At 38.3% G+C, this 26,431-nt stretch overlaps 2 protein-coding genes across 2 annotated transcripts in view; both read right to left on the minus strand.

Moving 5' to 3' along the window:
• Positions 1-979, minus strand: part of coq8aa (coenzyme Q8A, genome duplicate a) — a 40,352-nt gene extending 39,373 nt beyond the window's left edge. The window contains exon 1 of the mRNA XM_022189138.2: positions 480-979. The gene's annotated coding sequence lies outside the window, so the exon portion shown is untranslated. The remainder of the gene's footprint in view (positions 1-479) is intronic.
• Positions 980-3,607: 2,628 nt separating this feature from the next.
• Positions 3,608-26,431, minus strand: part of itpkb (inositol-trisphosphate 3-kinase B) — a 51,034-nt gene continuing 28,210 nt past the window's right edge. Inside the window, 7 exon segments of the mRNA XM_022189140.2 lie at positions 3,608-7,702; positions 9,247-9,318; positions 10,676-10,777; positions 12,457-12,661; positions 14,009-14,184; positions 14,287-14,324; positions 15,769-15,868. Of these exon segments, the coding sequence (XP_022044832.2) occupies positions 7,493-7,702; positions 9,247-9,318; positions 10,676-10,777; positions 12,457-12,661; positions 14,009-14,184; positions 14,287-14,324; positions 15,769-15,868 (903 nt within the window). The 3' untranslated portion in view covers positions 3,608-7,492.

A 26,431-nucleotide genomic window follows, 5' to 3' on the forward strand; every position in this document is an offset into this window, starting at 1 on the left:
GTCATTCTAATAAATTCTTTTAGTCATGAAAGGTATATCGGAAAAAGGTAATATCGCGACAGCTCTGACTTCAGTGCAATTTTTCAAAGTTTTACAGCAAAATCCTTCAAACCTGCCGAAGTGGCGCATTTAAATTGTGCGATAGTTAACTTCCTTGTGGGCGTGAAGGGACCAGATTCGGCAAAAACAAAGCCACGTTGTACAGTATTTAAACATCCATTCAGTCCACAGCTGCTATAACCAACTCAGAGTCTTCATAATTGCAGGTTAAACGGTTTAAAACACCCGAATGAACCGTCTATGTGTGTTTGCAGGGCGGTAAAGTTTGCAGAAGTACAGGCAGCCATAAATATGAGGCTCGTCAGCACGATGCATGGAGACGGTGGAGCAGATTCAAGTCTACTAACAGCACTATTAGCAAAAATAAAGTTGATTTATGAGCTCAAAAATGCTAATTTATGAGTACGTCGTGTACTTACGAGCAGCTGTGGTGCAGAGTCTCTGCTGCTGCTTTCGGACGAAGTGAGGTCAAACCAGAGCCACTTTACTCAGATATGACGGCAGTTTATTGGGTCCTTTCTTCTTCCCAGGACTCGTTTTGCAAGCAGCACGAATTACCGATTATTTACTCCTCGTCCTCCCTTTGCAGCTGCTGGCCCCGTTTAATCCAGTTTGTTTCTCCTCCACGAGGTCAAGCGTATTTCCCAACTTCACACTGCAGCCAGAGCCATATGTTGACGCAACCCGCCCATATCTGACACGCACTCTCATATAGGCACCAAAATGAACATTTTGCTCAACTCTGCGAGCAGTTTCATTTTCTCTGCTTCAAAAATTTTCTTCAAAATCTACCTTTGGTTAATTCTGCCACTTCTAAGTAGCTAGTAGCACTGTTATTTACAAGCAGTCTTATGTTAACCTGTATTTATCCACAGCTCTGGTCTCTCTTTCCGGTCTTCGTCCTGCCCTCCCACACGATTGGTCCGTTCTCGGGCGCTGACAGGAGGCAACATGAGGCGAGGTCAGAACGCGCCTCCTGATTGTTTACACCAAACCAGAAAAACAGTGGACACAGAGGAGCGTCTAACGAAATTCACTGATAACATTTTTTTTTACAACGTACAACAAGCTGCAGTTAAATACGGGCACTAATAAAACAAACAAACAATCAAACAAACAAAAAAAAAACAACCCCAAAATAGACTGAGTTTTAATCATAAAAATAAAATGTAGTTTGAAGGGGAAATTGGCCTCTGCTGCCACCTACTGTTGATAAGAGGACAGCACCTTAAACTGACAAGAGTATTTCATTTACTGATAAATTTTGAGGTTTTAAGATGACTTTGCATTCAGAACAAGTCTGCTCTTACATTAAATGAGAAAAAGAAGCATTCAAGATACAAATTTAGGAGTTTATCTGTTGTCAAACTGACATTTACGCAAGTAAGTTTATGTTTATAGCCATAATACCTAATTTTATATGGAATTTAAGAGATAAACATACAATTTCTGAAAATATATCATACAGAAAATAATCATCCTAATGTCAGCAACCAACTGGGGAAGCTTCATGCTAATATTTGCTTGCTACAACTGTGATTTCTTTAAAAAAAAAAAAAGTTTATGGAATTTTAAAGTACATATCTTTAAAAGCAAGTCTCCTCTTCAGTAGTTTTAGCATCCACACAATTTTCCTGTAGTATCCTTGTTTATGTTCTGAAGGTTTATACAGAGGGGTTTGTTTATATATCATTTATAAGCAGATATATGGAAGCTTTAATTAATAAAAAACACAGTAAAAATAGATTTTTTTCTAACTAGTGATGATATTTTCGGATTCATGGAGCTTTAAATATATATATATATATATATATATATATATATATGATTTAAAGAGATATTCAAAATCTTATCTGCAAGAATGTGACTCAATATGACAACAATGAAATACAATCTTAGAATTTTGATGCTGGCTTTATCCAATGTTCGAATTTCTGTTTTGAAGACTGATGCAAATGTGGTAATTTTAAGATATGTAATGCCTCATTTGCATATTTAAGTATCACATTTTCAGAAATTTGTAATACAAAAAGTCTTGGCCTGATTGGAAATAATCATCTGGGGAAGTTCCATGGTTACAAATTTGACTCCTGAAGTGTAAATGTAACTGTCAGTATGATGTCACAAATTTTGTGATTTATTAAAAGAGATTGAAAATTTTCATGGCCATTAAAATGTAACGGCAACACTTAATTTGTCAACAAAGTCCCTTTTGAAAGTCAGGGTTCCTTTTATAATGTAAATTTCCTCTGACTTCAACATTTATGTGACACTATCAGTACAGCTACAGCAGAGAGCGCCACAGAGCCACACAGCTTCTGTCATATTACATAAACAGGGTTTTAACGTTTTTCCAAGACTAAATACATGAGCAAATAAATAGACAAATTAATATGAGGGTGTGCATTTCAGGAAATAGGAGATATAAGCTAAAAGCAAAAAAGCCAAACTGTGAGACTTAACCAATTTTGTCACACAGATACCCAGGAAATGCAAGAAGTCTGAATTTTATGTACCTGAAAATCTTTGATAAATTGTTGGTATATAACAGCAGACACCAGCAGAAATGGAGTATTTAGTGTCCACATACTCCTTGTAAAACCCCCCAAAGATGTTATCTTTTTGGCCTCACAAAAACTAAACGAAGTTTCTTGTTTTTCCATTCAGCTTTTACATCAGCTCCAGATGCTGCTGCTGCTGTTGTGGTAAGATGAGATTTGAAAGGCAAGTAACCATCAGGCAAACACTAAACTTACACTAAGCTACACTACTTAAAGGAGAAGCAGCAGCAGCATGGAGGCACTGTGGGTTTCCTTAGGTCAGAGACACAGGTCACGTCCTAGTGGGTCAAAAACATGCAGAAAGAAGTAGGTAGGTAGAGAAGTAGGTAGGTTTAAAAGTAGGAAGAAAGGTAGGTCAGTAGAAGTGTGAAGGCAGGTCAGTTGGTCAGTAGGTAGATCAGCAAGTAGGTAGGTGAATAAGAATGTAGGTAGGTTGGTAGCTAGTTAATTCCTTCCTTCCAAGGTGGGTAGTTAGATAGTAATTAGGTATGTAGGCAAACAGAGATAGGTCGGCATGCTGTTGCTCTAGCACAATGCATCAATCTACACAGCACGAGGGACACCATCTGACTTCTACAAATCCAACAGTCCTGGTCCAACAGTCCTGACTCAAATGAAGCCACATTTGTTGCTGTACGGAAATAACAATATATCTGTATGTATAAAATGTGGTTCTATTGTATATACTTGCCTGAAATGAAATAATAAATACAATACAATACAATACATTTGGCTGCTTCTGCCATCTGATGCTGTGTGACGGACACATTTTGCTGGAGCAACATCAACATTGTAAAGCTTTACTCTCATTTTTTCTTTGATTAATTCAAACATTTGAGTTTTTATGGACAGTGATATAAGGCTCCATGGTATGAGAGTGAGACCCCTTGTTTATAGGTGGGGGAGAGAACTTTTTAAATTCCATTCATAGATAGATAGATAAATAAAAATGACACATGGACAGAAATGACACATTAACACAAAAGTTTTGTTTCACCAAATACACATTATTTTAAAGGAACAATCCAAATAAATACACAAGCCGGCAAAATCAGAACAATATGAAACCTACTTACAAACAGCTGAAGTGGACATTGGGGTGCGAGAGCAACATGGTTGGTCTGAAAGGAATAGTTGGTATATTCCATCCTTTTTGCAAGAGTCCAAACTGTTAGAACTGAAGCTATAGCCAGCAGATGGTTAGCTTAGCTTAGCAACAGGGTTGGAAAACATGACTGAACATAACTTTCCCCCATCTTCTAGTAACAATATCTGCCAGGCTGATACTTTGAAGGTCACAAATTACCAAGTAAGCCTTAAATTTCAGTCTTCCAGTGCTGATGCTAAGTGATGCTAACCAACCACTAGTTTATGCTTCCATAGTTATAGGCTAACCTCGTCAAAAAGCAGTTTTCCTGATAACACCCCAGGGCAGTTAGTTTGGGTAACAAGATTGGCAAAAGAGCATGTACAGAATGACAGCGGGGAAAAAAAAAGATTTTAGGACAAAGCCACCAAACTTTTAAAGATTTTTAGCAGTTTTGGCAACTGTTTCTGTACATACAGTTTTGAAAATACACTCATTACTCTCTCTTCACTCATTTAAATTGGAAGCCCAGCCCAAAATAATTGCCTGGAGGTGTAACAAAGATAGCTGCCAAGTGAGGAAAATTGCACTATGCCATCTGTTATTTATCTAAATCTTGACAAGAAAGTTAACAAGTGTAACTACTTCTTCAAGAAGGCACTGCACAAAGTTGCAATCAGTCTCTTTCTCCATCTACTGTCACAGCAAACCTCAACTGAAAACCACTGCATTTTAAAACATGGTAGAGTGAAACCTACTGCTTACTGTTACACTATGAGAAGCTTTTTCTGCCTTTCCAAACTGCTGGTACCCACCACTGAATGAAACAGTTTTACTTTAGTCATTTCTCTGGTTTGAAGAATGTCAGCAACCCGACAACTTTCACTCATCTAATGCAAGCATAACAGTTCAAAATCCAAAATGTCACAGTCTCCAGTGAACTAAAAGAAAAAAAGATGTGCTTTAAATAAAAACAAATTAAAAACAAACTTCTAAGAGAATAATAAACATGCACCCGTGTAGGACTAAACGCAGAAAACCCACATTTAAGACAAGCAGAGAAAATACATCACAACAGTTTTTTCTGACTTGGCTTCGTCGTGTCAAGGCACTGGATAGCTTAAATAAGATTGTTCATGGCTGTAAGTGTTCCACATGATTTCACTAAAGTAATGTTACGATTAAAAAAACTACATCAAACAAAATAAATCTTACTGTACATTGTGAACAATCCAGACGGAGTGTGAGCGGAGTGTGGCCACGGCTGAGAATATTTTTACATATGAAACAATAGTCCGTAAGAAACTGAAACTACACTGAGATGGATTATTTAGCTCCACTTAGATGCCAGTTATTGCCAGATTATTGAAACCATCAATGACTTTTGAGTGTTAATGGAAAAAGAAGGGTTGCCTCTTTTTATACAACTTCCAACTGTGTTTTCATGGGTAAAAACACTCAAACTGTACAATTCCTGTGACTGGCAGTGAAATTAAGTGCTTGCTTTGAAAGAAATGGGTCAAACTGATGAAAAAATCCAATAAAACTGAGTTACGTTTTGCAGCAAATCAGCTCAGTGCAGCCAAATTGAAGCATTTAAGGCCAAATATGGGAGTTGTGAACTCACGTTTACAATAAAAACAACATTCCTGTAGTTACAGAGTCTTTCATAAAATGAGACATAGCATAAATGCTGGCTTTTATGGAAAATTTGACAATTAAGGTCTTTTTGTGATCGAAGACTTCAAAGTTTCTCATATATGTGGTTTTGAAGAATAATTCTGGAGTTCTATTTGAAACAAATACCATAAAAGACCAAAAACAACAAAGAACTGGACCTAAGGTGGACTGGTCAATAAGTTGGTTGACTCACTCTTATTTGACCAAATTCCCACTGGTTGAACATCTTTGGTGTTACTTTCATAAGGAGAAAAACACGACATCAACAGTCCTCCGGGGTTAATCCAATACTTCTAAACTTTTCTTGGAACTGGTGCAACCTAATGAAGACTAAATGTATAATAAAATTAATGTTTTGCAAATGTCTATCAAATGAGAAATTGGTTCATGTTCTCATAGACTTCTACACAATCTGACTTCTTTTTCCAACCAGAGGAGTCGCCCCCTGCTGGCTGTTAGAAAGAAACCAGGTTTAACTCACTTCTGCATTCTGTTCTTTGGTTCACTACAGCCTTAGTGACATTAATTCATTACAATGACCTCAAATGTTGTACTTTCTTTTGAGCTAAAGAGCTTCAGTAGAAGACGACTGGACTTCTTTTATGGTTCTTGAAGACGTTTCACCTCCATCCAAGAAGCTTCTTTGGTTAAACCTCTTGGTGTTTGTGCCCAAAGGATCCACAAAAATGCTAAATAAGTGAAGAAACATTGAAAAACAAACTAACATATTGTTGGTTTTGGTCTTCGTATGGAATTTGATTACAATACAGTAACCTTCAGTTTGCTATAAACTGAGAATTCTTTTAGTTAAAGGCCGTGTTGCAGGGATTATGAATATAAAAATAGACCTTTATCAAAGCAGACATTTTGACATTAAAAGTACAAAAGCATAGGTGTAAAAAATAACATTACTGGTATATTATTAACCCTCTGAACCCCAAAACATGCTGGCAGGTTAAAAAGCCATATCATCTTTTTTATAAGAATTCTTAAAATGACACAAAAAACTAAATAATTTTTGGATTTACAGCTTTCTGACAGTCTTTGAAGTAATCATGTGTAACAGAATCTAAGCTTAAAATTGTAATATTTCATTAAAATAATTTAAATGTGTAGTTCTAAAAAACGCTGAAAGTTAAGAGTTTGTCATAACCAAATTCTGTATAAAATTAATAGTTCTGGGGGGGTACTTAATGCGACTTAAAAACCAGAATTCATTGAGCCGTAACCAGCAGTCATACAACAAAAATTCAGAGAGCTTTTGGCCAAACTGCAGGCTGTTTCCATGAAGCAGAGTAGACTAGAAACAAATTAAAAAGGCAAATAGTTAGAAGTCTATAGCAGTGGTTCTCAACCCTGTTCCTCAGGACCCACTGTCCTGCATGTTTTAGATGCTTCCCTGCTCCAGCACACCTGACTCAAATGATCAGCCTCTGCAGAAGCCTGATGACGAGCTGATCATTTGAATCAGGTGCGCTGGAGCAGGGAAGCATCTAAAACATGCAGGACAGTGGGTCCTGAGGAACAGGGTTGAGAACCACTGGTCTATAGTATGCAGAACTACATTTTTTTCCAGTTAAAGCAACACTTGTGGGAAATATTGTTTTTTTTCAGGAATTCTTTCATGTTTTCTTTAAATTTTGTTAAACAATCCAAGAAATTCTTCTTTTTCATATTTTTAAGAATTCATGCCATTCTAACAGTGCCATTCGCTGCTGCTTGGAGCTCAGAGGGCCAAACTAAGAATTCCTTTAGTAAAAGGTTGTTTTTTTTTTGACGTCATAAAAGATGACCGCGGGTTTATGAATAACATTATTGTTATTATGTCTGCTGGTTTATGAGGAACCAAGCTGTCGTAAATATTATTAGCCCTGCTGTTGCTTTTTCTGTCTAATGTCTGCTGAGAAAGAGGCCTTTTAAGGGGTTAAACACAAAAGAACATGTCATGACTGAATCTGGACACTCCAGCGGTCGTGAGCGGATCTGGCCGTGCACTCGTTTTCGGATCACGTGGTTTCTTTCCAACATGTGACGGAATCCTCGAGGAAAGTTCTCTCCCGAGGGATGAAGAATGAATGAAGCTGGTTGTTTTGAGTCCCAGTGTTCATGTGTCAGAGTCTACCATGGAGGAAATGATGTCCACCAAACTATCGAGTCCAGAGAGGTATCCGTCCTCCCGGTTCCCCTCCACCCACGACGCTCGGTGGGTCAGCTCGTTGCCGTCGGGGAGGGGCGTGGTCTTACCGAAGTCAATCATCCAGACTTTGGCCCGCCCCTTACTGTCGTGGACGAATAACAAGGAGCTGCCGATCACCTGAACACACACACAGACACACACAGACACACAAAACCTTTACATGTTTGCTTGCGTCCTTTGAAATGATCTCACTTCTTGTTTTGTGATTGTAGCTTCTCGTGCGTGTGTGTGTGTAAGTGTGAAACCAGTGTGGTCAAAGTTCGTGTTGTCCAGTTTCCATGACGACACCTGCTCAGCATGTGTGTGCGTGTGTGGATGTGAACTGGTGTGTGTTTTTGAAATGAGTTACGGAATTACATTTCACCCTCTGAACCACAAAACCAGCTGGCGAGTTTGAAAGATATGTTGTCCTTTTTTCCAAATCTCTAAAATCACACTATTTAGCAGTCAGACACTGTAGAAACAGAAAACATTGTAGGATTTTCAGCTTCACCAAGGTGCTCAGACTACTTATATGTAACCAAATCCAAGCTTAAAATCACATTATTTCCACATGTTTCATGTAAACATCTACAAAAAAATAAAATAAAAAATAAAAGCTACCTCTAACCAGATTCTGTAAAAAAAATTAAAATTCTGCATTACTCAGCGCAACAATAAAGTCACTAATAACTCAGCTGCAACCAACAGTCCTGTGACAAAAAATTTGAGTTTTCAGATGAACTGCAGGCAGTGTTTGCTTTATAAATCCAAAAAATGAGCCTTAACTCTGAAAGGAGAGACATTCCACTTTGTTTTGCACTGGTCACTTTTGAGATTTTGTGCTACTTTGCGTACTTAACATGTCTTCTTTTACACACATTGTCAGTTTCTACAACAGTTTGCCTAGTTGCATCTACAGAAATGCATACTACATATTTCAGAGACCAACTTTGAGTGAGAAATCTCTACTTTGACAATTTTTACCATATATTCGGAAAGTTTGTTCAAATGGTAAATGGCCTGTATTTATATAGCGCTTTACTATACCTGCAAGGTACCCAAAGCGCTTTACAGGATACATCACATTCACCCATTGATGGTGGAAGCTGCCATGCAAGGCGCTAACCATGACCCAGGAGCAATTAGGGGTTAAATGCCTTGCTCAGGGACACCTCGACATGAGCACAATGGGATCGAGGATCGAACCGGCAACCCTCCGATTACAAGACGGCCACTCTACCCACTGAGCTATGCCGCCCCTGTTCATATATCACTGACAGCCTAATGCATAGAACACTTTACGCTATAAACAGAAGAACATGGATTTTTTCTGTAAAGCTGTATATAGTATTTTCTCATATATGGAGTGCTTAAAATGCATATTTGACTGAAATATGAAAAAATGAGAAATTTCAGGGTAATATATCCAAGTTAAAATTTTTACTCTATTTACCTGCATTGTCTTGCCCTTAATACACATGCTATTAGACAGTGCATATCATCACAGCTGGAAATAGGTTTACCAGTCCAGAAAAAAACATTTCAAATATTTTTCTGTAGTATAAAAAGTAGAAGTAGACCTACTGCATGTACACATTTGACATGATTTCTTCATTTTCTGTGTGACCTTCTGTGTAAATGTAGAAACCAACAGACTATCGCTAACCGTGTGTTTTTACCTCGTGGGTTTTAAAGAACGGTGAGATCTCCAGAGTGTCTTTGATTTCTTTCAGTCTTGTTAGATAACAGTTCTGGAAAAGAAAACAGGCAAACACAAGTATTTACAGTTCGTTCACTGCTCCAGATCTGATCCAGCCAGTTTTATTGTTGTGTCAGAACTGAGCTGCTGACAGCATCAGCAGGAAATATTCACTCCATCTCATGTTGGATTTCTCAGTGTAGCAGCAGCATTAGACAAATTTTAGCAACTCTAAACATTCTAACAAAGGCTCTCAAATAATGTACTTGCGTTATTTCTGCTGTGGAGACGTACGAGGCGCGATCAAAAAGGTCTGACGCTATTTGTGGAGCACATAACAGTCAAGTGTGAGAAATATGAGCAGGCGCTGTGATGAGAGTTTTTTAGCCACAACAAAACAACCCTTCTCACCAGATTTGTCTTCTTCTTCTTAACCCAAAATGAGATTCAAGTTTTTGAAACAGTTTAGAAGATTCAGCAGAAGAGAAACTTCCAGGGGGCATTTAAGTGTTGCAGGAGCACTGGGAGCAGAGTATCACTGCACAATGAAACTACTCTGAAGCGAATGGGAGTCAAATTTAAATCAGGTATAGTTTTTAATTTGTACAGGCCCAGTCTTGGAATTTTTTGGTGAAACCTTGAAGTTTACAGAACAGGGATTCAAGGGAGCATTTCAAGTGTTGCAGGAGCACTGTGAGCAGAGTATCATCACACAAGGAGACTACTTTGACATGGATGGGAGCCAAATCTAAATCAGGTACGGTTTTTGACTTTTATAGGCCCCGTCTTTGAACTTTTTGATCCCACCTTGTGTAAATAAACTTGCAATCAAGATGCAAGTTTAAATATATAGAAACACAAATGCAGTGTTGTGTCTTGTCAAACAAAAAGGACAAAGACACGTTTTTTCCGTGAATGTTTGTTTGCGACGCTAAGTTAAAAAGCCCACACAGCAGTTTACAGAAGAGATTCTGCTCACCACAGATGGTCCTCAACAAGTTTACAGAACAGGATTTCCAGGGAGTGTTTCAAGTGTTGCAGGAGCACTGGGATCAGAGTATCGCTACACAAGGAGACTACTTTGAAGTGGCCAAATCTAAATAAGGTATGTTTTGTTTTCTTTTAATAGGTTTTCATAGACTTTGTTCACACAGTCACACTGCAAAGACTCATCTCCCTTATGGGAAGCATAAATAAAGGTTTAGGGTCAAGGTTAGGCATACAGTGCTAATGGTTAGGTTAAATCTCTGGGGGTAAGAGTCATCTGATGTGATGGAAGGACGACCATTTCTGTATATGCTTCCTGTGGGACTGTTAAAGAGTTCAGCTTTAAATTCTTTGTCTCTTTTTCCGTCCCATACAATCATCAAGGCCATGAACCCACACAGAACAAACTAGAAGACACTCACCACTATGTCCTTATTTCCTTTTACAAAGTCGTGGAAGGCTGCAGTAACTTGTTCTCTCGTCTTTGTCTTCTTAAAGTCTCTGTTCACCGTGCCGTCCTCTTTCTACAGAGAGAAAACAAGGAGAGAATTCTTATGAGAACCAACTTCATGCACGAGTTCCACATTAGGCCTATTTGCTCTGGTATTGTATGACAAGAACTGTCTGAAACTTTATGGTATAAACAGTTTTTATCTGATTCTCTGTCCAACATGAAACTACAAGTTTGAGATTCCTTAAAGTCTGGAAGTTGGAAAAAGCAAAACAAGGGAACAGATGGGACAAGAAAAGCAGAACAAACACTGTGTGGAGCAAAGGAAGTGAGGAAGGAAAGATATTTTTAGACATTTGACCTTAAAGCAAGGAGGGGTCTTTGATGCTGTGTGAGAAAAAAATTCTTTCAGCCCCCCAGACTTGTCATTTTTGTGGCCGTTGGACAAATTTTACAACAGCAACCAATGACTGTTTTTATTATGATTCATGTATGATGCACCCTGGTGGTGATTTTTTTTTTTTTTTTTACTTTAAAGCTCTAATCAAGTTGGATTTTCTTTTACGTAGTTGTTCTAATGTGCATTATTTTTGTCCCATGTCCTGCTTGGTTTGCCATCATGTTTTAACTACACTTGGAAAACAAAATTTCATCCACAGACCACCTGTAACCGGGAATAAAATGCAGAACAATAAAGCTGGACTAATTGTTATCCCTGTTTCTATCAGATTTTACCTCCAGCTGTTCTTGTTAAACTTGAAACATTCAAATTAAGCTTTTATTATTACAATTATATCACTTAATAGTATTTTCAGAGTAAGAGTTTATGTACCTACATCTTCTTTTCTTCTTTAACTTGAAATGCTCTAATTTAAGGTTTATTACATTAATTCTGCCGAATAGTATTTTAATTATCGTTATCCACATTATATATTTGTTTACTAGCTGCATTGTAAAGGAGGCCTTCATATCTCAGTGCATTACAAATTTAAATAAAGGTTGAAAGAATAAACAAGAGCTTTTATTTAGTTACTTCAAGAATAAAGTCTCATAAAGAGGAAATAACCTATCATAGAAGCATCTTAAGTTTACGCTCTGCCTCTATTAATAGAAATGTGGAAGCAGTAGTAGTGATAGTGTAATAGTAGTAGAATGTACTGGAGGTGTGGTGTTAGCAGTACATGTACAGTAGTAACAGTAGAGCTTCGTATTTCTGCTGGCTGCTCAGCAACAAGGAAGTATTTAGAGACAAAACTATTTTTCCCTTTATGGTTCAAGTCGTCCTCCCTCACACACAAACACACACATCTCACCTGATTAGCTTCACATACGGAGTTTGCAATGCAGAGAGTGGACACACACACACCTACACACACCTACACACACACACACACACACACGCACACACACATCTCTGTTTCTGGGGATAACCCTCGGCGTCATGGCAACAGACCACCGGGAGGCCGTGCATGTCCTTATATAGCCATGACAAAGAGTTGTGTGTCTGTGTGTGAGTGTCTGAATGTGTGTGTGAGTGTATGTGGTGTGTGTGTGTACAGTGTCAGTGCCAGATGTCGGAGCCTATACAGCTGCCACGGACAGACTTCAGCGTACGACAAAGACAGTCTCGCACAAAAAACACTTCACAGGAAGTTTTCTGGCCAAAAACAGGAACTTAGATCACGACCTGAGAGGCACGCCGAGCGCTGGAAGAAAGGCGGGAAGGAAGCACACACACAATAACACACACACCTTGACTCCCTCTATCCTGAATCCCAGCGTGGCCGTCGAGCTGATCGTCTCCCTCCACTGCATGTATCGGGGTTTGGTCACCGCCTTCTGCTCGTTTTCGTCCGCCGTCGGAGCGTCGGGATCCACTTCGATCATTTTCTGGTACATGTCGGGTCTCGGAGACGGTTTCTTACGAGCCTTGGTCAGCTCTTCTTCAAGATACGTCCTGAGAAAAGTGAAAAACACATGCAAAACATCCTTTAATTCTCTAAACTCCGAGTAGATTCTGGGATGTTTTTGCTCATGTCACAAGTTCCCTCATTGTAGGTTCATGCACCTCTATGGAAGCAAAACAAACACGACTAGAAGAAGAAAAAACTCAGAAATGTCTTCTGTACAGAATGGCATAGTAATGATGACAGAAATCATAAAAACATTGAATTTCTAAGCACCAGCATGTATAACATTTATTCAGCTGCCCACAGGTGTTTCCAAGACTGGAAGACTTTAGGATCTACATGCTACAGCTATTCAACTTTTCACTTTTTTATCTGTAGAAAGATACATCCATGCTGGATGTATCTTCCAACAACTTGCTCCTCAGTTTACTGTTTTTTTCTAGATATTTTGTTCCTTGTTTCTGTTGCTCTCTGCACTGTTTTTCTCATTATGTGTCTTGTTTTGTCATTTTGTGTCTTGCTTTTTTGTCGTTGTATGTGTCTTTGTGGTTGATTTGTCTCCACATACAGTAGATATTCAACTATTTCCATGTTTCCAGCCTCTACAGGCTTTTTCTCTCTCCTCTGCTCATCAGCTGTAGAAAGATGTTTCACCATGGACATATGGATGTATCTTAGAACAACTTGCTCCTCTCTTTACTGTTTTGAGACATTTTTCAATGAGGAAAAAAGTGATTTTGATGAAATATCACCATTTTAATCTCATGTTTTGATGTTTTTTCCTCACTGAACCGCATGTCACTAATAGGATTTTAACAGTTCTTTCTGTTTTTAGAGTTTCTGGCTGATAAATGGTGTCATTTTTGCGATTTTGTTCAAGAAAACATGTCTTGAAAGCCTGCTGTTGGATTTTTAGGTTCAGAAGGTTAAAACATACATTTCAACTTGGGTTTAACTTAAAAGACATCAGTTGTATCTGTAATAACGGTTCACATTTCCAGTGCTGTACTAAAGAGTGCTAGAAATGTGTCATAATCTTTTTTTTAAAAAAGGAACAAGAGCTGTGAGATGAAACCTAAAGGTTAACCAAACATATTTGGAAAACGAAAGAAATTATTCCTCAAAGATCCATTAAAGTGAATTAACAAATGACTTCTTGGTTAACTTTGACCAGATTTCATGAGCAATGAGGGGCTAAACCAGACATAGTGGTTGCTTTACCATGAAAAAAGTTCATTTTTTCATATAAAATTCCATCTAAGTTGTGAGAGAAACATTCAACAGAAGGATAAAAGACACAAAACAGTATTATATGTTAAATTATCTGACTGTAAGAGGTTAAATTTGAAGTGTACTGTAATTAGATTCAATTTAATTTCTGGTGTTTTCCTCACCTGACTCCCATCTTACAGTCCATCACACAGGGGAAGTCGAACTCAGCCAGCAGATCCTCCATCTGGTTGTACTTCTGTCCGTCCTTCTCCACGTCTCCATGGTAACCGGGGACGTACGGACGAAGCACGTCTCTCATCAGCAGGGACAAACAGCGCTGCTCGCATTCACAGTGTTTCTAAAGAAAGACATTAATAAATTATCATCTCAAACTCCCGGCAACGCCAAATTCAAAGCCAAGAATCTAAAAGCAAATTAAAGCCGATGAAAGGAGTCTTACTTTTAATATGCGGCCGTTCGCACCCGCCTTGAAACTCCCTGAAAAAAAGACAAAGTTTTACTGAGAGGCAGCTGCAGAAAGACTTTAGAGGAGTTTGGCTTCGGTTAGCTGGACGGAGATGAAAAGTTGGTTGGTGGTTTTTAGACAGAAAGTGAGGAAATTTGCTACAGCGATGAGCCATATAAGGAAAATGGTGTGTTTTTGAACATTAAAGGATGTAAACATATTCTACATTGATGTTTCACAGTTAATAATCTCATAATATATCAGTCAAAGGGACCAAACTAGGACATTTACTGCAAAACTGAAAAAGTACTTATTGCAGCTGTGGGCTTTTACTAAAATAGGATTTGTCACACTAGCAGTGGAGTATTTTTACTTTGCGCTAGTTGAACTTTTACTCAAGTAAATTATCTAAATTCTTTTTTCATCTTGATTTTAGGTGCTATATATACACATTTGGGGAATCTGATATGTAGCAAAGCATCATAATTTACAATTGCAAATATTGAAAAACTTCATTTTCAGAGTATTGAGAAGCTGTTAGATGAAGATAAGAAAAGACAAAAATAAATGTGGATACATTTTCAGCAACAAAAGTGATGTCAGAAGCCTCAGTAGAAAGACAATAACAACAACAAAACAATATGTACTGCAAGCATAAGTATTGATTTTTCCACATGTGGAAAAAATATCTATAAATTCAACGAATACATTCAGAAATGTATTACAGTAATGAAGTAAAATGTGCAATTAAAGGAGGAGAGACACATATAAGAAGAACATAGAATGCAAATTTTAGCTCCGAGTGCACGATATAACAATATAATTGGATTTTTTTTAACTTAGTTCTTACAAAAGTAAGTGCTTGCAGGTGCTTTATGAAGAGCAGGTGTAACTCAATAAATAATTCAAGTGAAAACAGCAGAAAATCGGGATCAATCTGGAATAAAATCTCAAAGAATATCTTGTAGATCATAACTTCCAGTGTCTTTCAACTAATGTTGCTTAATGTCTTAATAATTTTTTTTTTAAAAAGGCAAAAAAAAATGCCCCAAAAAACTTGATCTAGTATGAGAAATCCTGTCTAGATTATCAGACAATCTAAAATTAATGTGTATAATTGATGAGGTGCTCCTTTAATTAAGCCATTGCATGTATTCCAACTCCAGCAGTGAACCACACAAAATACTAAACCGAAATTATTGTGTCTGCAGGCATTTGTCATTTTGGAAAAATGATTTTATGCAGGATTTTTACTTGTAACAGAGCTTTTTCATTTTGGTAGATCGGTACTTTTACTTAAGTAAAGGATCCAAGTCATTATTCCAACTCTGTTAGTCTTCGGTTAGTGTTTAAAATCCTAAAAACATCCCAGAAATCCACTGTAATCTGATGTATGTCATCATACTGACGGTTTAAAATGAAAACAAAGGAAATAACTGCTAAAAGTTGCGCTCAACGCCGTGTTCGTCCACGTACCTGCGTGTCCTGCCAACTGTATCCAGGGATATTTCTTCTTGAAGGACATGACGAATGGCGACCAGTGAACCATGTTCTTTATCTTCTTCCACGACTTGTGCTGCAGAAACACACACACACACTTTAACCTTCACAGTGATGCTTTACTGAAGGTGCGTTTGCTTTAGAAGCTGCATCACAAACTGCATGTTACTGTTTGATCCACGAACCGGAGCTTCTCCACCCATAAACCTCCTTAATCCCAACTCTGTTTGACAAATTAATCCGTCAGGGGAATATTAATATTTGCTTTTGTGAGGACAAAACTGTAGTTGAACAACCGTGTGCAAACTCTGTAAAACATGAGCCACTAAGTGTTTAATCTCCTGTGACTTTAAGGAAACAGAGGAGTTTGACTTCCAACCTTTTTGGCTGCTTTTTACCGCTTTGTTTAATGGCAAAGAGCTAAACAAATGCTAAAAACACACACTCAGACTCACAGAAACACACACTGTGGGGTATCCCTGGCACTCCCACACTCTTTCTCTTTTTTTCTCTGCTACAATTCAACTGAACTCTGGAGGATCAGGTCGGGGTTTCCCCTGGTAACACGCACAAAAAACACACACAAAACACTCAAACTCAGGCCCTGGCAAGGACACACTGAACTGCGGGACTCCTGCCATACACAAACACACACAAACACACACACACTAACACACACTCATTGACGAACAAAAGCTGCCTCGGACACACAAACACACACAGCGTTTTGTTGTTTTTGCCACATAAATAGGTTTTCTCCAACTCCAACAGCTGTGTTCATGATAAACTGCATAAGATTTGCAGCTGGACAAACATCGGTGTATTGAAAGGAGCAAAAAGACGATGCAAAAGCGACGGAGCTCCTTATATGTCCTGCTGGAGTCTGTTTTCTTACATTTTGGCTGCCCCTCACTGAAGCTCCAGCAATCTTTCTGAGGAAAAACACTGAAACTCTGAACTGTTTTTTTATGCCGGCAGCATGACATCAGATGGAAAAATTCCTCATGTCTTGTTCTGTGGGTTTAAACAATGGTTGGCTGTGCAACTCTGACAAAGAGAAACAAAACTAATGGAAGAATCAGCACTGAAAATATCTAGAAATGTGAGTAGTTACAGCGTCCAGGTCGACAGGTTGATTAATATGCTCTCATATGACCACATTCTCAGTGGTAAGATAATCTTTAAAGGTACTTTCTTCAGGAAAAAAGCTATATATCAATGGTATTGTTGGCAGCAAGACGAACAGAAAACCTGTTTTCAACCTGATGGAGACTCTGAGGCTGAACTTGAGCTTCTTTTCAGACATGAAATTTGAACATCATTCAAACTGCTTCAATCATTCAATAATTCAAACTGCTTCATCAATCTGTAAAAGTGGCTTTTCTTTGTCATGTAATGTTTTAAAATACATAACAATGCACAAAAGAAATTAATGAATTACTTGCAGCTGATAAACTGTGACCGTCTGAGGTGAAGCAAAGCAGCTATTAGATCCTGATCCATCCTGTCTCCATGTCAAGGATCATTTACAGTCATTTACAATTAATAAAGTTGTGCGTAAGCATGTGCAGCTCTCATATGGATCCTGAAGTCAGAGGAAATATTCCTAAACAGCTGGAAGCAACAAACTAAACCTCATCTCCTGTCAAAACCAGGTTTACCTTCACTATCAGTGACTCTGAATTGTTACAGACTTGGTCTTTATTGCAGTAAAATTGGATTTTTACGGATATTTTGTGCTCTTTGTGTAAAGTTCCCAGATTGACCTGCTATCAGACCCTGGTCCATCCTGTCTCCATGTCATGGATTAGTTTGAATTACAAGTAATTAATGAAGTAGTGCATAAATGTGTGCATCCTTCTCTCATATGGATCGTGCTGCAGGCATTAATTAAACTCAGAGGAAATACTCCTAAACAGCCAGAAGCAAAGAGTTGGTGTCTGAAAAGCACCAGTTTTTGGAGCCTGGAGTCTGTGTTTAGTTGGTGGAAACACAAAGAACTGGTGCTAGATCAGACTCTGGCACTGGAGTCAGCCTTGTTGAAAAGGGGCCCAAGATATCATTTGGTTCAGTTATATCAAACTTGCTTCCCTGTTCATTCCTCTTTTACACTAAACTGCAGTGAGAATCAAGTCACAGTGTTTTTTTTTCTTTCTGAATAACAATTTCCACTTAGCACAGTTTCAAATTAGCATATTTGCAGTCTTAAAGGCTGCACTGACTCTTATTTATTTCAACAAAAGACACTTCAACATTAAAATTTGTCTTTCTGTCTTTGAGGAGAGTAAAACTTTCACTACTGTAGGAAAATGGATTTTTCTTTCACTATGACTAATCAGTTGGTCAAAGTGTAGCTTCAGTTTCAGTTCAGTTTGGTTCACTACAAACCTTAAGAAAATCCTAAAGTTTTATGGTAGACCTGTTCCTAAGAATCTCCTCATCGTATTCAAATTACTCATTTGGAAAGCAACACAAAAGTTAATATTAAAGATGTGACACTCTGCCCTGCAAACAGCAGGAGAAATAATATTATGTCCACAAATAAGCAGAGAAGAAAAGACGAGAAGCGAGAGGAGGATGAGATAAGAGAGGAGGACCATAGAAGGAGATCTATAACCTCTGTCACATAATCTGCTGAAAACTCATCAGCTTGACTATCTATGGTTAGACGCACACACATGTTCGGCCTTTGTGAGGAGTCACATGAGAGGCTTTTCTCTGCACCACTGGAGGATCGAGGAGGAAAAACTCTAAAACAGACTCACATGTGAGCAGATCAGATGGTGGAAACTCCAAGTGAGGTCATTTAGAGAGCAGTGAGTCTCCAGTCCATCATACCGACACGATTAGTGGGATTTAAAACAGAAAGTTTGATAGGAAGATTCAGTATTTGTAGACTGAATATATCTGATACAAATCCAGATGCTGCATCCACACTAAGAAGTTTTTGTTTCAAATCTTCTGCAATGTTCTATCTTTGAGGCCAGATTACTGCAGACTTAAATTTATGTTTCAGTCTTAATGGACAGAAACTTCTGATGCTTCCCAATTTAGTCGAAACTTATTCTTTATTTATCACATTTGTATCTTGTGGCCTTTATTCCGACAAAAACAAGTACGTCAGCCTTAACTATCAGCTTTAGTGTGTTTTTATGTAAGCTAATGCTGCCTGGACGCAAAAAAATAGCATCCAACTGAAGCTTTTGTTGGAACTCTAAATGTGTAAGTAACAGGGATGCACCTGAATATGTTGGGAAAGCACAAATAATGCAAAGTAACCCAAAATTTCTCGGATTTTGGGGGGTAAAATAAGTCCCTTACACAGTTGACATGTCTGTGTATCAGCTGTTTGGTTTCTTCAAATCAACCAATATCCATGTGGGTAATAAAAATAATCCTACAAATGACCTTAATTTCTAGAGCTCTTATGAAAATCTAAGTGAAAATGACCAAATATGGTGTTGGAAAAGGTAAAAACACAGTCGAAAGAAATAAAGGACAGTTCAAACGTGATGCAAACCCAAGTAAAAACAGTCAAGTGAAAACATGACGTTTGAAGGACTTTAAAAAGGTCACTCACTCAGCTGCCAGGATTATTCCAACATGATGTTCTGTTTCCAACATTAAGGACGCTAATTTAACTAACTTAATTTGTTTCAGATCGTTGAATCTGTTTTGAATCACCAAACAGCAAACCGAGAGCTTTCTCACAGGGAAATTCTTGCTCCTGTCACATTTTTCTTCCCTGTGGCTCAGTTTTATATAAAGTCTATGAAACCGAACAACCGTGAAGAAGGAGAGAGAACTCAGAAATGTCTTCTACATGTTTCCAAGTGTCCACGTTTGTTAGCAACACTGGAAAACTGGCAGGATATTGGACAAATATTGAGTTGTAGAAAGACGTTTCACCATGCTGAATGTATCTTCCAGTAACCCCCTCCTCTGTTCACTGTTTTCAAGCCATGCTGCATTTACTTTATTGATTTTATGTTGGATTTTCCTCTCTCTGTGGAAAACACTGCCTGTAGTTCAACCTGAAAACTGTCTCACAGATGAGTAAGTCATGGAGAATCACTTATGCTGAGGAGTGCAGAATTTTTAGTTTTTCACAGAATCTGGTGCAAACTGTTCATTATTTCTGATTTTTTTTATATGAGACATGTAGAATAAAGTAATTACTGATGAAAGTCGCAATCTTAAGGGAAGATTTACTTTCCTGATGGAACCGTATGTCCCACATGATATGTTCAAGGACTGTCATAAAGTTGAAAATGCTTCTGTTCTTACGATTTCTGAGTGAGTTTCAAGTTGACGACTTTTCAAAAATAACATGCTAGAGTTTTGGGGTTCAGAAGGTTAAGTCATTGTTCTTTTTTTTTGTAAAGATCTTGTGTCTCAGTTGATATTCATCCATAGCACCTGACAGGAACAAATTCAGTTGACAAAACATTGTCATTTGTGAAGCTTGTAAATGACTTTGCAGCACAACCAGCAAAACACAGCCGGTACTTTTCAGGAGCGGTTTCAAGTCAACCCAACTAATAGAACAACATCACCTGCACACTGTGCAAGACAACAACGAGCAGCTGTCGAATGCACAATAATATGCATTTCAAACATCTAGCCTTCTATCTGAACACAGAGATGGATTATTTTGTTGGTGAAATAAGGGGCTGAAAAACTCTAATTTAAAATTTTATGTCACATATTGCAATTTATGAGATGTTTTTTAGAGCTTTAGTTCAATATTTACTTTGTAACAGATAAAACACCATCAGAATATGAGCTGCTCTATATGTTAATGCAAAGATAGGAACCAAAAATATAATATGAATTGCTTTAAACATATGTTTATTACATTTTTAAGTGACATAGGAGATAAAATAATGTGCTGCGTTAAGCTGAAAATAGATAATAAAAGCAATAAATAAGAAAGTAATTGGTCACTTGCAGAATCTTAGTATTACATATTGTGCTATGGATTCAAATGAAGTAATAATCATAGAATGTGCTATATAAAGATCATGCATGAAATATATTGTAGCATTTTCAATTTGCAAATTGCATTTGATTAATTGCTCCAATCTAGTTGAGAAAATATTGATAAACAAAGATATTTATGCAGAACTCTGGTAGGTATGACTGGAAATGTGAATTTTCTGATTTTCCTGAATAAATAAAGGTTGAGCTGAATCAAAAAGGGAAAAAATCTCTACAAAAATCACAAGCTAATGTGTCTCAGTTGCTGTTTTAGACAGTAATGCAGCAGTTATTTCACTCATAAACACTGAGCGGTGTCCCTTCTTTCTCCTCTTTCTACAGCATCTTTCTCCAGACAGCAGCAGTCTGAGGCTGCAGTTGGTGATCCGCCAGCGTCTCTGCACTTTCTAATTCATCGCTCCTCCACGTTGCCCACTGACAGCTGGTGTGTCGGAGCCGAGAAAGTCTGGAGCGTCTCAGTGGGAGTAATAGCAGACATTGTTATAGGAGAAGTTTGTTTGATGAGAGGAATGTTTCCAGCTCTATTATTGCTCAATAAAATCTACACTCAGCTGTCAAACCTCCTCAAACAAAAGCTAAATCCAGCTGGAGGAGCAGCGACAAACTGAAAACAGTTGAAGCGGCTGTGCAGGTGAGAATACCTGAGCGTGGCTGCTGCACAGGTGGACGACGGTGATGAGGAAAATAACTCCAAGCGACGCGACGACGCTCCACACTGAGTATAGCCACGCAGGCCACATCGTGAGCAATTAGCTTTCAGTCAGCCAGACGCCAGATAATCTGTCCCGAGACAAACTCTGCAGTGAAACCTCCACCTGCAGTTTACACATATGGTCATCATGCAGCACCGCGACATTTGTGTGTGTGCAGGAATGGGCGATCCTGCTTCATTTGATTGGCAAAGCGGCGGACAAACACACAATCTGGACATGCAAATACCCCAGCCAGGTCACAACATCTGCGAGTCCAGACAGAGCTCAGAGGAAAAGTCGAGGGTTGGTGGAAAAACTAAGAAAGTCTGAGCAATGCTTTGTGTTTTGTCTACTTGTATGACCACTTGTCTAATCTTGTGTAGGTCTCCTTTATTCTGCTAAAACTCCTCTGACCCAGTGGGACAGAGGACCTCTATGTCCTGTGGCACCGGGATGCCGAGGGTCCTGTGGGTTACAGGGTGGGGCCGATCTCGATCAGGCTTATCCTGGCACATCCCAAAGATGCTCAATAAGATTTAGATCTGGGGAGTGTGGAATTTGGGTGAACACCTTAGCTCTGCCGTGTTCCCTGGGCAACTCCTGAGCAGTTTTTGCAGTGTGTCGAGGAGCATTGTCCTGCTGAGGGCGGCCACTGGCATCAAGGACTGCTGTTGCTATAGGGGGTGGAGGGTTGTTTGAGCCGCGGTGTTTAGGTGGGTGGTACATGTCAAACGTCCACATGACTGTCAGGACTCAAGGTTTCCCAGCTGCATTTTATCAAGATGATCGAGATGATATTCACTTCACCTGTCAGTGGTGATGACGTTATGCCTGATCGGTGTGTGCTACAAATGTAGATACGAATGTGACACTGAAAAACTGCAACATGAGTAAGATAAACAAGAGAAACAGCAGCTCCAACACAATCAGTGGTGAAATGTTGAAACTGCAACAATAAATTTATTGGTTGTTCATTGTCCCGATGATTTTCAGAATCAAATATCCAATTTGACTCATTTTTTTAAAGGGAAAACTGCCAAATTTCACAGATTCCCGCTACCTAAATGTGAATATTTTGTTTTCTTTTCTCCTCTTGACATTTTACACAACTTTCTGACGTGTTATAGAATAGAAAACCGAGACAAAAATCTGAAAAAATTCATCAACAACTAAAATAATTGTCAGTTGCAGCCCTATGTTTGGTGCAGTACTGCATCACTAACTAAACCGGTTTAATGTTTTTATATATAAAGTAATAATTACACTGTAAATTAACATTTTTATCAGATTTAATTTGTGTTTTTTTTCAACAGTACAATGTTTCCAAATGTTGTTCAGTTACAAATATGATCTGGTAAAAGCAGAAAAATCTAAAAAACATAATAATTTAAAAACATTTCCTATTGTTTTGAACATTGTAACATGCTTGCTACCAGATTTTTTTTACAGTATACACATAAATATGAATTTAAGACATTCTCAAAGTGTCATTTCGTATTAACTTTCACAGCTGCCACATGAATGTCACATTTTGTAAGCTTTTGAGCTTACAAAATCAGCGAATCAGTTTATTTTTTAACTAGTATAGTCCTAATAGTTTCGATATTCAAATTGCTTCCATTGTTCAACTGACCTAAATATTTTTAATTTACGATGTTGTAAAACATCCTCAGAAACGCAGTCCTCCATGTACTGACAAAGAGTCTGTCTACTTTCCAAAGATATATAACACTTTTGCCAAAATCATCGTTACATACCTTATTATTGTTGTTTTATGATAATTGTTGACTAATCGTACATTTTTCGCTGCTGCTTGCTGGTACTTAATAAACTGTGGGTGTATTATGAAGCCTAAACGTGTCGACACTGAGTCACTGAGCTGTGATTCACTGAGGAACAGGTGTATTAAACCAGACCACACATGCAGCTCAAAAAACACCCAAATACACATTTTCACAGCAGAAAAACACGATTCACTGCTCGACTGTGGAGAAATTTAACAAAACACAACTATCGTTTCTGATTTCCTTGTCAGGTTTGACATGTTCAACACTTTTCGGGTTAACAAATGTCTGCTGCAGCCACCAGGGTGGGAAGCTGTGATGACGAATATATCTATTAACACATGTGCTTTGACATGTGCTCTTAACATCTGTGCTTTAATCGCATACATTGAGTTATGCTGCAGCACTGTTCAACATTGGTGTGTACATAAAAGTGACAGTGCACCACTTATATATGTATATACTTCCTGAGTGTGCCTTTAAATGTTTTATGGTATAAATGACGTCCTTACAGTGTTTACTTTCACGGATGAATGCCAAATAAATTCAAGTCATTCCTCGGGGAGAAGAAATCTGTCTCCCTTAAAGTCATCTTAATAGAACACAGCTGATAAACCTCTCATTTCCTCCCTTCTAGTCTCTGCCTGTAGTTCAACCTAAAACTATTTGAATTCTTGTCATGTCACAGCTGAGTGACTCATGGCTTCTCATTTGTGCTGAAAAATGTAGAATTTGTGGGGTTTTTTTTTACAAAATCTAGTGAATTCAGATGCATTTTTTGACGGATTTTTAAATTAGTTTGTAGCCTGAAGCAACTTTAATGAAATATTGCGATTTTAATCCTGCATCTCTATAAAAGCAGAACAACCATGTAGAAGAAGAGAGAACTCAAGAATGTCTTCTGTGCAGAACGGGATGCTTAGAATGACAGGAATCATTAAAAAGAAGGAAAAAAGTTTATTAACCATGCCTGACGTGTACGTCAGCGGGGTATCTGACTGGGTAAGTATGTATGTATGTGGGTGTGTGTGTATGTCCGTTCAGATATCTCTGCAAGTGCTGAAGTCAGGATGATCAAACTTGGCACTGAAGATCAGTCTAAGGTCCCCTGCTCAGTTGTGGAGTTAGAGGTCAGCAGAGCAAGCTCAAGGTCACAGGGGTCACTTAGCACATTTCCTGCATATTGCATCATTTGTATAGGAAGGTATATACGTAGGATGATCAAAATTGATACAGAGCATCATGCATTGGTGTGGTTCTGCCATCTACTGAGGGCTTGTCTAGTTTCTTTATGAATTTAGCAAAAATTGGATGTCCACAGGTGGTAACTATCAATTCTAGATATTTTACTATTTTCATTTTTAAATTGGTTTCCATACTTGTCTCTGCTCTGCATAAACTACAATGCCTGCAGTTCAGCCAGAAAATAGGATGAACTTTTTTCATGTCACTGCAAAGTCAAAAACAGCTTTTCAGTTGTGTTGAGGACTGCAGAATGTTTTGTCTTTTACAAAATGTTGTGAATTCAGGTGCATTGTTTTTGTCAGATTTTTAAATGAGTATTGTAGAATGAATTAATTTTCCTGAAATGCTGTAACTTTAAGCTTATATTTGCTCATTTTTAAACTACATACCACACATGATTCATACAAGGACTGTCGGACAGTTGAACATCCTAAATTTTCTTTCTTTTGCTGAATTTGATGAGAGAAAATTGTTTATTTTTAAAGAATTTTAGAGTGATTTTAATTTTAGATTTGTTTTTTTTTGTTTTTTTTACTAACAATACCACACAACACACACATGATTCATTCAAGTGTTTGAACGTTCAAAATTCTTTTTATTTAAAAGAGAAAAGCGACAGAAGCGCTGCTGGTTTCCCCCAAACCACCAAAGCTCATGGACGGAAATACTGATTAAGGAAGGCGGAAAAATAAAAAAATAAATAATTTGCATAAAATAATCTAGGTCTAAAGTGTTTAAAATGAGTTTAGAATTTAAAAAAAAGCAATACAAACAAACAATAAAAAACACCCCAATGCATGTCTGTTGTTAATTTTACTTGTCAAACTTGTTTGGAGTGCCTATATTCTTTCCATTTCTATGGTTTTCTGGCTGATAAATGGAGTAATTGTGGCATTTTTTAACATACTTTTCAAACCTGCTGGTGAGTTTTGTGGTTCAGGGAGTTACTACATTAAGTTTGCACTTTAAAAACAATAAATTTGAAAGAGTCTGAGCTATCAAAGTCCTCCCGTTTTTGTTTTTTCTCATCTTTATCTGGCCCTCTCCTATCGCAGTTCACAGACCGGCTGGATGACAAGAGGACGAGCAGGAAAAACAGCAAAGTTTCCATCGAGAGACAGAAGAGAGAGAGAGGAAATGGTAAGCGAAGGAACTTCTTGCAGACAGGAAGTTGGGGGGGGTTGCCGCTTGCCTCAGCGACAGTATTTTCCACATCCGCCGCTGACTACAAACAAAAGAAGGACAGAAAAAAAAAGGGCCTCTGTAAACAAGAGAAAGAGCTCGGAGGGAGAAAGAAGAGTGCATTTATTGGCCTCTTGATCGTCATGTGCATCATGTTGCTCATCACATCTGCAGATTCCTTCTCATAGTTGCTTTACAGACTGCACACTCAGACGTATTATATATATTATATATATTAATGTGATGTTTTCTTTTTGACCGGGCGAGCTAAGGTTACCTGATATCGCTCGTTTGCATGCAGGGAGCAGTGGAGGAAAAGGCCGGTACTGAATAGTCGGTGGTAAAGAGGTAACTCTGGGTTAGAGCAGCAGGGAAACACTGATGCATGTGATGTTTTTGACGGAGAGCCTCGGAGGAAACAACAAGCCCGATATCGCTCACCGCAAGGTCCCCCTGCAGATACAAACACTGTCTGCAGAGTTTAGCGCGATCAAACATTAAAGCTGCAGGGATGCAAACTGAGCAATGTGCTCCTAGCGTGCACGACCCATCACTTAGCAACCGAGGCCGGCCGGCGGTGGAACAACTGCTTTGCAGAAGTGACAGAAAGAGAGAGGTGAGAAAAAAGAAGGGACAGCTGATAGAAAAAAAAAAGAAAAAAAGAAAGACGATGTTTGTGATGTGGCTGTTGTTCAGTTGTGTTGTAACTCAAAGCTGCACTCAGATAAGGAGACC

The sequence above is a fragment of the Acanthochromis polyacanthus genome, chromosome 16 (assembly GCF_021347895.1).
Source record: "Acanthochromis polyacanthus isolate Apoly-LR-REF ecotype Palm Island chromosome 16, KAUST_Apoly_ChrSc, whole genome shotgun sequence".
NCBI lineage: Eukaryota > Metazoa > Chordata > Actinopteri > Pomacentridae > Acanthochromis > Acanthochromis polyacanthus.